Consider the following 12803-nt stretch of genomic DNA (forward strand, 5'->3'; position numbering starts at 1 on the left):
ACAGTTTTAAAACAGTTTTTTTTTAGAATATTTTAGCAGTTTATTTTGTTTTTTTGTACAATAGTAGTTAGCAAGGTTTATTTATTATTAATTCTTCCATTATTTCAATTAATAGTATGTCTAAAAAATTATACAATTAAATACATAACAATATTTATTTAGCTAGTTTGTTATTTACAGGAAGAATTGGCAAGCTTTATGTAATAAAACAAAACAAAAACAAAAAAGTAATTTATGTATTTATTTATTGTTGTAAAATAATCAGTAAGGCTATCATGTACATTTTCTTGAAGAAACTGTAACCGTGTGTAACTACACTGCAATCATGATTAGCTTGTTGCTTGCATTATGCTAACATGATTACCATGTTGCTAACACATTTCTTACAAAATGCTAACACAATTAGCATGATGATAACATAGTTAACATTTTCTTAACTTTATATTACCATGATTAGCATTTTGCTAGCATGATGGTAGCACATTTTGACTTGTTATTGTCGTGTAATAACCCTAAGAAAATTGCTGTTAGCATGTAGCTATTCGCTGCTAGCATTTAAAGCATGTTGAAATCATAGACTGTACAAAAATATATAGACATAATGTCCGTGACGTCACCCGTAGGTTTCTGAAGAGTGTTTTTGAAACCTCAAAGTCGGCCGTTGCCATCTTGGCAGTGCCATCGCTCACTTTAGGGCTAATTAGGGCTTCACTTTATTGTCATAATTGACAGTGGGCAAAGTGGGCGGAGCTGAGGAACAGACAGCAGACAAACAGCAATCCACCTGTCACTCAAAGTGGCCATGCCCTTAATTATGCAAAAATGTAAGACTTTATATAATATGTGGCCAGTTGATGAATTTTAGTTTAAGTCACTTCCGTATTAGATTCAAGAGAGGCTGCGGGAGGTTGCCGCTCCAGTTCATGAGTCAAAAGACCCAACCCACATCTCCACAACATGTTCGGAAGTGGAGATATTGGTCTTATTAAACGGTTGCTAAGGTACTCTTTTTGGTTGCTAGGGAGTGGTTTGAAAGCTGCCAATAATGATACTCCAAAGGCTGCTTTTTAAATGATATAAAGCAACCACAATGCCTCTATAACGTGCAGAATTGAAGATATCTCTAATTGGATTTGGGTTACAAGGGTTCTTGATAATGGGTGCCAGGGTGTAGCTAGGACATGCTCAAGGTGATTTTTGATTGTGAGTCAAACAAGCCCACCCTCATGTTTATATAGCACTTCAATACAAGTCTATGGAACTTGTTGCTAGGGGGCTGTAAATGGTTGCTAGGGTGTGGCTTGGTAGCTCCATGAGAAAGTTGATCCTGATGATCCTAAGAAAGTTATTGAGTTAGATGAGCCCACCACCTTGTCTCTATGACATTGTAATCCAGAGTTATGTTCAATACAAAATCCTAATGTAAGTTGCCATTGTAGGAAACACATGATGCTTTGCCTATGGCAATCACCACTAATATATGTATTTATTTATTTTAAAAGGTAGGGTTGGCAATTGTTTATATATATATATATATATATATATATATATATATATATATATATTAGGGCTGGGCGATATGGCCCAAAAAAAAAATCCCCGATTTTTTCACCAAAAATTCGATTTACGATTTAAAACGATTTTTTTCCCCTCCTACTTAAAATCAGTCTGCAGATGACAAAGAAATTGTTCAAAACAAGTTTTAACTTTATTTTGTTTAGGTAAAATTAAATATTTGCAGCTTGGTAGAAGTGCCACCTGGGGTGCAAAACTTTCAGCATGTGAATAACCCCCGACTATTCCACAGTATAAATGGGCACCATATCTTTTGCAATATACAGTATACATATTAAAGGTTTATGAATTGATATGCAGATAAAATTAACTTTTATTAACAACAGTAATGTGCAAAAAAAGTATAGGGAAAATTTAAATGTAGCCTAATGCTCTTATTAAATATAGATTAGCATTGTTCTTCAATAGCCTCACACTGAACTGATCGACAGCTTCAGTGATTATTAAAGGAGCTCTTTACTTTACTGTAATTTAGTCACAATTTGAAGAAAAGTTTAGTTTTTCCTGAGACTGTGACTTCGTACTTTCCATACATTAGGGAGTGAAAATCGCTAATAAATCAATAAGTGCTCTTCTGCTGGTTATAGTGGTGGGCATTTCATATCTTTTTTTAAATAAAAATGCTACAAAATGGATTACACATTTAAAAAAAATAAACTAAAAAAAACATTCGACTATTTCTTTCACAAGACCCCTTTAAACTTTTAGTTTTACAAACCATCACATTAAAAATAACATTACAATCGGATATCAAGAGCTTTGAAGTGCTGGAAATAAGTGTGAAGCTCTTGAAAACCATTGGAAAGTGCTTGAATTTCAATCTCAAAAGGTTGTACGAATCCTGAGATAAATAATGACAACAACAACATTAAATCCATGTGGTTTTACTACAGTAAATCATGGTGAATGTTGGTGTTTTGTGACTGAAACCCCTGACCTTCGCTCAGCTCTGTTTGATCTGATATCTGTGGTTTATAACAGAATTCTGCGCCGACCGCTTCCACTAGATCACAGTAGCGATGGTGTGTTGAGTTAAACGGTCTCTCACTGGATCACCAGCGCTGTGTATCGTGTCTGTCACGAGATTGGCCCGTGTGTGAGCTCGCGCTGCGTTCGTGTCAGCGCAGCTTTAAATGAGTATAGCGCCTACCGCGGTTCCGTTCAGACTTCAAACACACTTTGCAGCGGGGTATTGTTAATTGTTCTGTGAAAAACTGAAGCAATTACGAATGACACGGTATGTTGTTAGACGCGATCCTTGTTGTTTGTGTACCTCTGTGGCAAACGCGCGCGGGGAGGGCTGAGCCATTACGGGAGCTCAGAGGGGAGCGTCGGCGGATTTGAAAGAGAAAACCGATTTTCATTCAGAAAAATCGTCGTAAACTAAAAACTCGAATTAATTCATAAAATCGATTTATCGCCCAGCCCTAATATATATATATATATATATATATATATATATATATATATATATATATATATACTTTATGAAACTCTGTTCACATCCATATATATATATATAAATATATATATATATATATATATATATATATATATATATATATATATTTATTATATATATATATATATATATATATATATATATATATATATATATATATATATATATACTTTATGAAACTCTGTTCACATCCTGTAATCAATCATTAATAACAGAAGTGGTCTAAAAATTAAAACATATATATATATATATATATATATATATATATATATATATATATATATATATATATATATATATATATATATATATATATATATATATATATATAGTCTTTAGACGATTGACGCGCTACACTGAATCTATTCCACACATTTGTTCTGTGCTAGGCTTAGAGATGTTTTGATCTGAGTTTTGGTCGTGTTGCTGTGTGTTTGATATGCATGAGGACGGGTTCCTGTGGATCGGATGTGGCAAGTGGAGAATTCTCAGCGAGGAGAACTGGCTTGAAATCATCTAATTAAGATCTCAAAAATAATGTTTCAGAGTTTGCTGGCACTCAGACAGTCATTAGGGCTTCACTTTATTTTCCAATGATGCCACTGTGTCTGCATTTCAATATTTCACTTGGAATGGAGAATAGATGAACATTTGAACATCAAATAAACACATCATGTTTATTTGATCGGTAGAATGCTTAGTTCGCCCAAAAATCTAAATTCTGCAGTTATTTACTCAACCTCGTGTTGTTCAAAATCCAATTTGTCTTGCTTTCTTCCATGAAACACAAGAAGAGATAGTTTGCAGAATGTTCATGCTGCTTATTTTGCTCAAAATAAATAAATTAAGGATCGCTTTAATATTTCTGAAATAAAAATGTAGATTCATTCATTCATTCATTCATTCATTCACTATATAAAAGAGGATATTTTATGTTCTTTTCAATAAAATGAAGGAATTGTTTATCAATTAATTCATAAAAAATATTGAAATAAATAAACACTTAAATAAACCACTTTTTAAATTGTATATTATTTAATAAAAAAATATACATTTAAAGTGGCCCTAATAATAATTAAAAAAAAACTATTAACAATGTATTAATTCAAAATAAACATGTAAATTAGCTCATGTAATTCATGTTATAACAATAAAGAATATTTTTATTAATATTTTATTTAATTTTCTCATATTTATCCATCTATTATTATTATTATGAAAAGTTATTGTGGCTGAGGTTATACACATCAGTAGTGACTCAAATAAAAATAAAATAAAAAAAATATCAATTTATTAATGATGGATGGATGGATGGGTGGATGGATGGATGGATAGATGGATGGATGGATGGATGGATGGATGGATGGATGGATGGATGGATGGATGGATGGATGGATGGATGATAAGGATGGAAGCACAGTCAGATAGATAGATAGATAGATAGATAGATAGATAGATAGATAGATAGATAGATAGATAGATAGATAGATAGATAGATAGATAGATAGATAGATAGATAGATAGATGGATGGATGGATGGATGGATGGATGGATGGATGGATGGATGGATGGATGGATGGATGGATGGATGGATGGATGGATGGATGGATGGATGGATGGATGGACGATGAGGATGAAAGGATAGATTGGATGGATGGACACAGAGGATCGATGGATGGATGTATGGCCCAGGTGTTGTTTTCAGACACACAGATGTACTGTAAGCGTCTCTCTGGTCCCGCAGACTCCATTAGGCTCTATCGGAGCAGGCAGGAAGAGTGCAGCTCTGTTTCCTATGATCTGATTTCAGCAGTCAGTCACTTCATCCACTGGAAACACACTTTATTAACACTCTCAGTGTTTCCCAAAGTCTTCCCTGTGCGGGGTCCTCTGTGCAGCTTCTTAAAGTCATATGAAAGACGTACTGTCACAAGGAGCCACAACTGCTGCTTTATATTTCTTTACTTTACTTTACTTTATTTATAAAAAGGACCATGTACAATTTTTGACATAAATGTTTCCATTTCATGTATTGTACCGGATTTAGCTCAAAGCTAATTTTCATCCGCAGTCCTTTGAAACCTTTCATCTGCATGTGGAATGTGTTAAGTTCCTAATAAAATAAAATGTTTTATTCTAGCTGCATTCCTTTTTTATCAACACTTAAATATGGATAATATGGATATGAACATTTTGGAGAAAAATGTGAGAAAATCAAATTTTTGTGAAAACGTCAAACACAGATGGTGTAGATTGAGTCCATCAACACCCCTAATGCTTCACAGTCCTGAACAGAGGCGGACAGTAGTGGAGTATTTTTACTTTCTTCTCAAACATCAGTGTTTTTCTTTGGAAAACTTTTACTTCACTGCAGTCCAAAGCGTAACACATAATGTCATACTTTTTACTGGACTACATTTCATAAATAAAAGTAGTGTTTTTTTACTGTTAACTTGTAATTACATTAAAAATATAGTACTTGTACTCAAGTAAAATTGAATTACTTTTACTTGAGTTTTACTTGAGTCTTTATTGTTTTGTTTGTACTGTTTAACGTTGGGTAATAGGCAGCGCTCCTCACTGGCATTTTTACCAGGCCGTCCAATCACAGTCGAGGAGGGGCGGGACAAAAACTACACCGACCAATCATCCCACTTGTATACGAACCGAACAACAATAATAGAGAAGTTAATACTGCTTTTTACTGCATTTCTAAATTCAGTAATATTCTTCAAAATGAGATACTAGTAACACATTACTGCCATGGATATTCTGTATCATAGCTACCAAAGTATCTCAGTTGGAAAAAACGCTGCCCTTGCAAAGCGCTCTCAAGCGCCACCAGCTGGCCGTTTTCAGAAGAGTTTAACTGGCTAAAACATGCTTTGGTGGACACACGGTAATTTAAGATTTATTGCTAGTCTTATGGCCAATTAGTCTCTTCAACATTTATGCAAAATCCTGGAGCCAAACCTGAGAAAGAAGTCCAGAAGAGTCCACAGAGTTATCATGTAACACATGGGCGGGGAATATGCAAATTATGAATAAGCGTGCTCGCACATCCTTTTTACACATGTTTGGAATTCATTAACATACACACGTTTAACTAACGAATCCGTGGTATACGAAGCGTTTGTGAATCTGGAGCAGAGGTTTCGTAAAGGTCCATTTTAATTGCTCATATATTTACGAAAGTTTCATGATTGAGGCCCATTATGTTTTGAAATATTGTGAAGTAAAAGTTTTTCAAAGAAGAACACAGATAAAGTACGTATACTTGAGAAGAAAAAAATTACTTGTAATTCTACTTTCCGCCTCTGGTCCTGTAGCTCATCTTGGGCACACATTTCATTCTGTAACATTAGACTCTTTTGATTTATAAAATGATTTATAGTGTCGTCTTCACGTGTGTTTTGATCAGGAGATTCTGTACTCATTCAGAAGATGCGTAATAGCGCCCCCTACCACATAACAGTAAAAACACGGAAACACGGAAAATGACAAATGACGGAAAGTTCCGTGTTTGGCGGGGAATGAGTTAAGGAAAAATTGGGTTCACACCACACTTTTCAAAATAAAAACGGAAACTTTTTATGCGTTCTGGCCGTTCATTTACACGACAGCGGCGTTTTGGTGGCCAGAAAATGCAAACTTTTTAAAATGGGTTTCCGTTTGATACTGTTATCGTCTCGTGTGAAACTACAAAAGCATGAATTTGTGAAAGGGTGTTGCATGCATATAGACCTTTTTCACAAAAAAACGGAAATACGTCACTGACGTGTAGGCGTTCTTCCGCTTCGCGCTTATACTCGGCAAAATGTATACCGGCAGTGTTTTCTCTGAGCCTTTTTTGACGCAAATTCCTCCACCAAGACCAATAAACTGAACACAGGCTACAAATTTCGCAGACACCGAAAATACCATTAGAGGATGCTGATGTATCACATTTTAAACCACTTAAAACATATTGGTTTGCAAAGACTAACAATAAAAAGCGTCAATATGGCAAGAAAACCTGCAAATGATGTGTACATTTTATATTTATAACACAACTGTAATGTTTAGACGTTATTTAAACCTTACCTGCGGGTGGGTGTGTCACATAATCGTGATCCATTTTAGCAGCTGCACCGTTGTCGTCCGCCTGGGAGGGGACAAGCTGACTTTTGTTCACCCTTTCAAAATACAGACTCCCTTTTGAGTGGTACTGTAAAATTGTTCCAAGGGAAAATGCTTGGGACAACACCACTTTTAAGGCGACTGATGGTTGTTCCACCGGAGTAATCCTCCTTGGCAAAGTGTCTGCTACAGACGTACAGTAAGTGCTGCCTTTTCTCACAGAGAAATTCGGCCCTTCTTCTCTTCTAACAGCATGAAGCCACAGATTTCAGGTCAGATGGAAATGAGTGAAAAGACAGGTATGGTTGTTTTTGGGTACAACACGAACAACCCGGGACGCAATAAAAACTCCTGTTTTTTGACTCACCCATTTTTGCATTTCCCGCTAGCTACTACTACGGTAACAGGAAGTGCCTTTGCACGTCCTTAACTAACTTCCGGTTAAAAATGCGGAAATGTGAAAAAGGTCTATTACGTGTTCAATCTATAGGCGCTTATTGTTTCTTTACAAAATGGCGTCGGCATCTACTGGCCTGGCATGAATAATACAGAGTTTCCGCTGATCGGTGTGAACTGGGATCGTTTCGAAAGTGTCGTCGTGTCTATGCCGTTTTTAGTACATTGTTGTCGAATGCAATGAAAACAACTGTCTGACAAAACCATTTCAGATCCATTGCATTTAACCACGTAATGAACGTTTCAAATCATAACCTGCTCATGTGAACTTTTATACAATATTTTTTTTCTTTTTCTTTTTATTCTTCCAGTGAAAAGTTTATGGTGAAACTCAACAAAAATGGTGGCCCAAAAAACCCAGAGAAGGTTGACCGCCTCTGCGCACTCTTTACGGTAGGAACACATGCAATCAACAGCATTGTTCTTGCAATGGCTAAATGATACAAAAGTTCATATGAAAATACTACTTTTGAAAAAAAAGGGGAAAAAAAGACACTACATTAAATGCTTCTCTTATTCTCGCAGGACCTAAGCAACAAGGACATGAAGAGAGACCTGTACATTGTGTCCCAGGTCATCAGGACGGGTGAGGATCCCATCTCATTTCGCATCTTTCCCTTTCTGCCTCTTCCTCTATCCATTTCCTTCATTCGGAGCCAAATGTGCCCGAGTTGCCACAAGGCATTGCATTTCTGCCAGCAATTGCATCTCTAGAGTGGTTACATTACGTAAGTGTGGCATTGCAAGTTCCATTCCATTCCATTTTAAAGAGGGACGGGCGGTTTGGATGCTGGAACAGACAATTCAACCCCCCCAAATGAGACACGACATCCCGCTGCTCTCAAAGAACAGCCTTAAAATGGAGATGACACTGAATGGCCATTTTAACCTCATTTGTGAGGATTACGGAAACTTCAGTTATCTTTGCTATTAGTTTCGCAAAGTAATGAGTCTAAATATGATTTGATTTGATGATTCATTTGCATAAAAAATGAAGACCCTGCATGGCACTGTTGACACATATAAAATTAATTAAATAGCCTTAAAAAATAAATGCCACTTCGAGTTGGAATTATAATTGCGTAAGTAATGCCTTGAGATAATTTAAATGTTTTAAGTGTTTTAAGTTTGTGTTCTTATTAATGGGATAGTTCACCCAAATGAATAACAATTCATCAAATGATCGCTCATCATTTACTGTCGTCATTTAAAAACAATTTCACATTTTTAACAATGTCAATGATAACTAAAAAGAGTTTGGTTAGCAAAAAGTTTTCAAAATATATTTTTATGTCCACACACACGTCTGGTTCACTATCTTTGTGGGGACTCTCTAGACGTAATGCTTTTTATACCGTACAAACCGTATTTTCTATCCCCTCACACTGGCCTGCCCCTAAACCTACCCATCACACACACACACACACACACACACACACACACACACACACACACACACACACACACACACACACACACACACACACACACACACACACACACACACACACATACACAAAACATTCTGCATTTTTACTTTCTCAACAAAACTCATTCTGTATATTTTATAAGTCTTTTGAAAAGTGTAGGTAATCCCAGGTTTTACTATCCTTATGGGGACATTTGGTCCCCATAATGTAATATAAGCAAGGACACACACACACACACACACACACACACACACATATATACATGTATGTATATCCTCCGCTAAACTATGCATGCTCATGTTTTCACCATTAATAAAAAAATTTAAGAAATGTGTATATTTAGTGTGCATTTTATTTTATTTTTTAGCTATTTTAGATAAACCTGTATATAAATATCATTACTAATTTTAGAAAATAAATTTTAAAAATGCCATATGTCCCCTTACAATTGCACAACTGAGTAAAAACGTTAGGTTATTAAAATAAAATATATATATATTTTTAACATTAAACTGATTGCGCGTTTAATATCGGACTCGCTGGACAGGAGGAGATTGATGCGGTGGTCTGGGAAGAGTCTGGGGATTTGTTTAATGTTTTTTTGGTAATATTTTGAATTAATATTAATTAAAAAGTAGCAGTAATAGAACCGGAAAAATCACCCATTTTGGCGCCCCTATGGACAAGTGGCACCCCTAGCATTTGCCTATTCTGCCTATGCCACGGGCCAGCCCTGCAGCACAAAAACATTTTTAAATATTAAAATTAAAAGGATTCCTCTCTTGAGAAGCGTTCCGTCTTTCCGCTCACAAGTTCCTCCATATACTACATAGCAAATCCGCCATGGTGTGAGTGGAACTGGAATTCTAAAGGGAACTGGCATTCTACAAGTAGGAAGAGCACAGGTACAAATTAAAAGTATTATTATAATAGGTCTATGTGAGGATTTATGCCAACCCCCCCCCCCCCCCCCCCCCCCCCCGGTTAAAATAGAGCATGCTGAGTCATTCATTCATTCGATTCATTTAAACGTCTGATTCCTTCAGGAATTAAGTAAATGGCTCTCTTTATGAATGAGTCATTAATTCATTGGTTCACCCGATTTTTTTTGCTCATCTACATCGCTGCTCTAGCTTTTTAGGTAATATTTTCGTTGGCAAATTGAGCTAAAACAGACATTTTTGTGTCTGAAATATAACAGTATCAACTTAAAAATATTAACTATATTAACTTTAATATCAATATCACGTTTGCATCTGTAATTATTATTATATAAATATATATATTTACTTTTTGCATGAAACGTTTTGAATCGAATTGGTAGCACGGACTGTGATTTACAAAATTATATTTTTGTATGACATTTGTAACGTCATATAGTTTATGCAGATGTACATTTCTGACTGGGATGTATGATGTATTTTCGCTCAGGGCGGATGCTGTTAAACGACTCGAAGAAAGGACCGCCTCACGTCCAGTACCGCCGGCCGTACGGATGCGCAGTGCTAGCCATGAGCGACGTCCTCCAGACCATCTCTGAACTCAAAGAGGAGAAAGACTTTGTGCTCAAAGTTTACACGTAAGTCTCTTCTTTGCACTTTAGAGCCATTCATCTGCTTGATTTATTAATAATTGGAAAAGAAAGACTTGGGAACTATGTTTATTATGAGCTACATTAAACAATGAAGGAAAAATCGCTCGCTTGCCTTATTAAATCTTGACAAAACACTTGAGCGCTGATGATAAAAGCCACTCAGGAATATATTAACTTCTCTGTTCCAAATAGAACTGAGACTTATTGGGATTTGCAAAGCTGAAGATTGTAAACACACATTCATGTAAAATTGATGTACACTGTGCAGTGAACGGATCAGAGGAACGCAATTGCTTCACGACTGACGGGATGTTTTCTTGAACTCGGATTTGTCGTGACATTTTGATAAACGATGTAAGATTTGCACGCTGTGCTCCAATCCTTAAGATGCTGCCTACCTAGAAAGTATTTTAAGGCATCATAGGCATGCTTATCTCATGGAGACTATTTCGGTATAAGGTATATATTTTGAGGAAAGAAATCCTCAAAGTTAGTTAAATGCAAAAAACTATACTTATTTCATTCAATGTAGGTACACAGTAGTTATATTTTATATCTGATCCAATATTTATATGCTTACTAGATTGTTGTGCTATTAGCAGAGCAACATGCCAACATAAAACGCTATTGGAACACATTGCGAACGTTCTAATTCAGACACTCGTGAAGTTCCATGTCGGATAGTATGCTTTTATATTTCCACCTTCCTATAATGACCACCTTCCTAATATTGTGTTGGTCGCCCTTTTGCTGCCAAAACAGCCCTGACCTGTCGAGGCACGGACTCCATTAGACCCCTGAAGGTGTGCTGTGGTATCTGGCACCAAGATGTTAGTAGCAGATCCTTTAATCCTGTAAGTTGCGAGGTGGGGCCTCCTTGGATCGGACTTGTTTGTTCAGCACATCCCACAGATGCTCGATCGGATTGAGATCTGGGGAATATGGAGGCCAAGTCAACACCTCAAACTTGTTGTTGTGCTCCTCAAACCATTCCTGAACCATTTTTGCTTTGTGGCAGAGCGCATTATCTGCTGGAAGAGGCCACAGCCACCAGGAAATACAGTTTCCATGAAAGGGTGTACATGGTCTGCATCAATTCTTAGGTAGGTGGTACAAGTTAAAGTAACATCCACATGGATGGCAGGACTCAAGGTTTCCCAGCAGAACATTGCCCAAAGCATCACACTGCCTCCGCAGGCATGCCTTCTTCCCACTGTGCATCCTGGTGCCATGTGTTCCCCAGGTAAGTGACGCACACACACCCGGCCATCCATGTGGTGAAAAAGAAAATGAGATTCACCAAACCATTGCTCCGTGGTCCAGTTCTGATGCTCACATGCCCACTTTGGACGCTTTCAGTGGTGGACAGGGGTCAGCATGGGCACACTGACTGGACTGTGTATTCTGACACCTTTCTATCAGAACCAGTATTAACTTCTTGAGCAATTTGAGCTCCAGTAGCTCGTCTGTTTGATCGGACCACACGGGCCAGCCTTCACTCCCCACGTCCATCAATGAGCCTTGGCGGCCCATGATCCTGTCGCCAGTTCTCCGCTGTTCCTTCCTTGGAGCACTTTTGATAGAGACTGACCACTGCAGACCGGGAACACCCCACAAGAGCTGCAGTTTTAGAGATGCTCTGACCCAGTCGTCTAGCCATCACAATCTGGCCCTTGTCAAACTCACTCAAATCATTACGCTTGCTTATTTGTCTTGCTTCTAATACATCAAGTTTGAGAACAAAATGTCCACTTGCTGCCTAATATATCCCACCCACTAACAAGTGCTGTGATGAAGAGATAATCAGTGTTATTCACTTAACCTGTCAGTGGTCATCATCTTTTGCCTGATCGTTGTATATGTGCTGTGTATTTTAGCATAGCAACATGCTAACCTCACACTCAATAGAGGAAATACATCGACGTCACTTTCCCGCCAGAACACGCCCCCTCAGCCGGGGCTGAGTGGCAGAAGAGCTGCTGCGTGACTGCAGTTAATAGAGGAAAACACGATTATAGAGCAAACGATTATCAGTTTAAACTAAAGGTTGGGCTCGATAGTGTTCCTTACAACTTACCACAGATTCAGTGATCCATGAATAATAACATGCAGCCAGGAATCGTGTTTTCCTGACATTTTTATGAGCCTGATTTCGCCATGATTATTT

The 12803-nt window shown here is 37.1% G+C and overlaps 1 protein-coding gene across 11 annotated transcripts in view; it reads left to right on the plus strand.

The window, feature by feature from the left end:
• Window positions 1–12803, plus strand: part of dock3 (dedicator of cytokinesis 3) — a 304695-nt gene that overhangs the window by 207315 nt on the left and 84577 nt on the right. For all 11 annotated transcript variants that reach the window (XR_010897931.1, XM_067416279.1, XM_067416269.1 and 8 more), the window contains 3 exons: window positions 7924–8005; window positions 8138–8198; window positions 10474–10621. Coding sequence is in view for 10 of the 11 variants with exons in the window: in XM_067416279.1 (XP_067272380.1) it covers window positions 7924–8005; window positions 8138–8198; window positions 10474–10621 (291 nt within the window). In the remaining variant the exon portion in view is untranslated. The remainder of the gene's footprint in view (window positions 1–7923; window positions 8006–8137; window positions 8199–10473; window positions 10622–12803) is intronic.

The sequence above is a fragment of the Pseudorasbora parva genome, chromosome 14 (assembly GCF_024679245.1).
Source record: "Pseudorasbora parva isolate DD20220531a chromosome 14, ASM2467924v1, whole genome shotgun sequence".
NCBI lineage: Eukaryota > Metazoa > Chordata > Actinopteri > Cypriniformes > Gobionidae > Pseudorasbora > Pseudorasbora parva.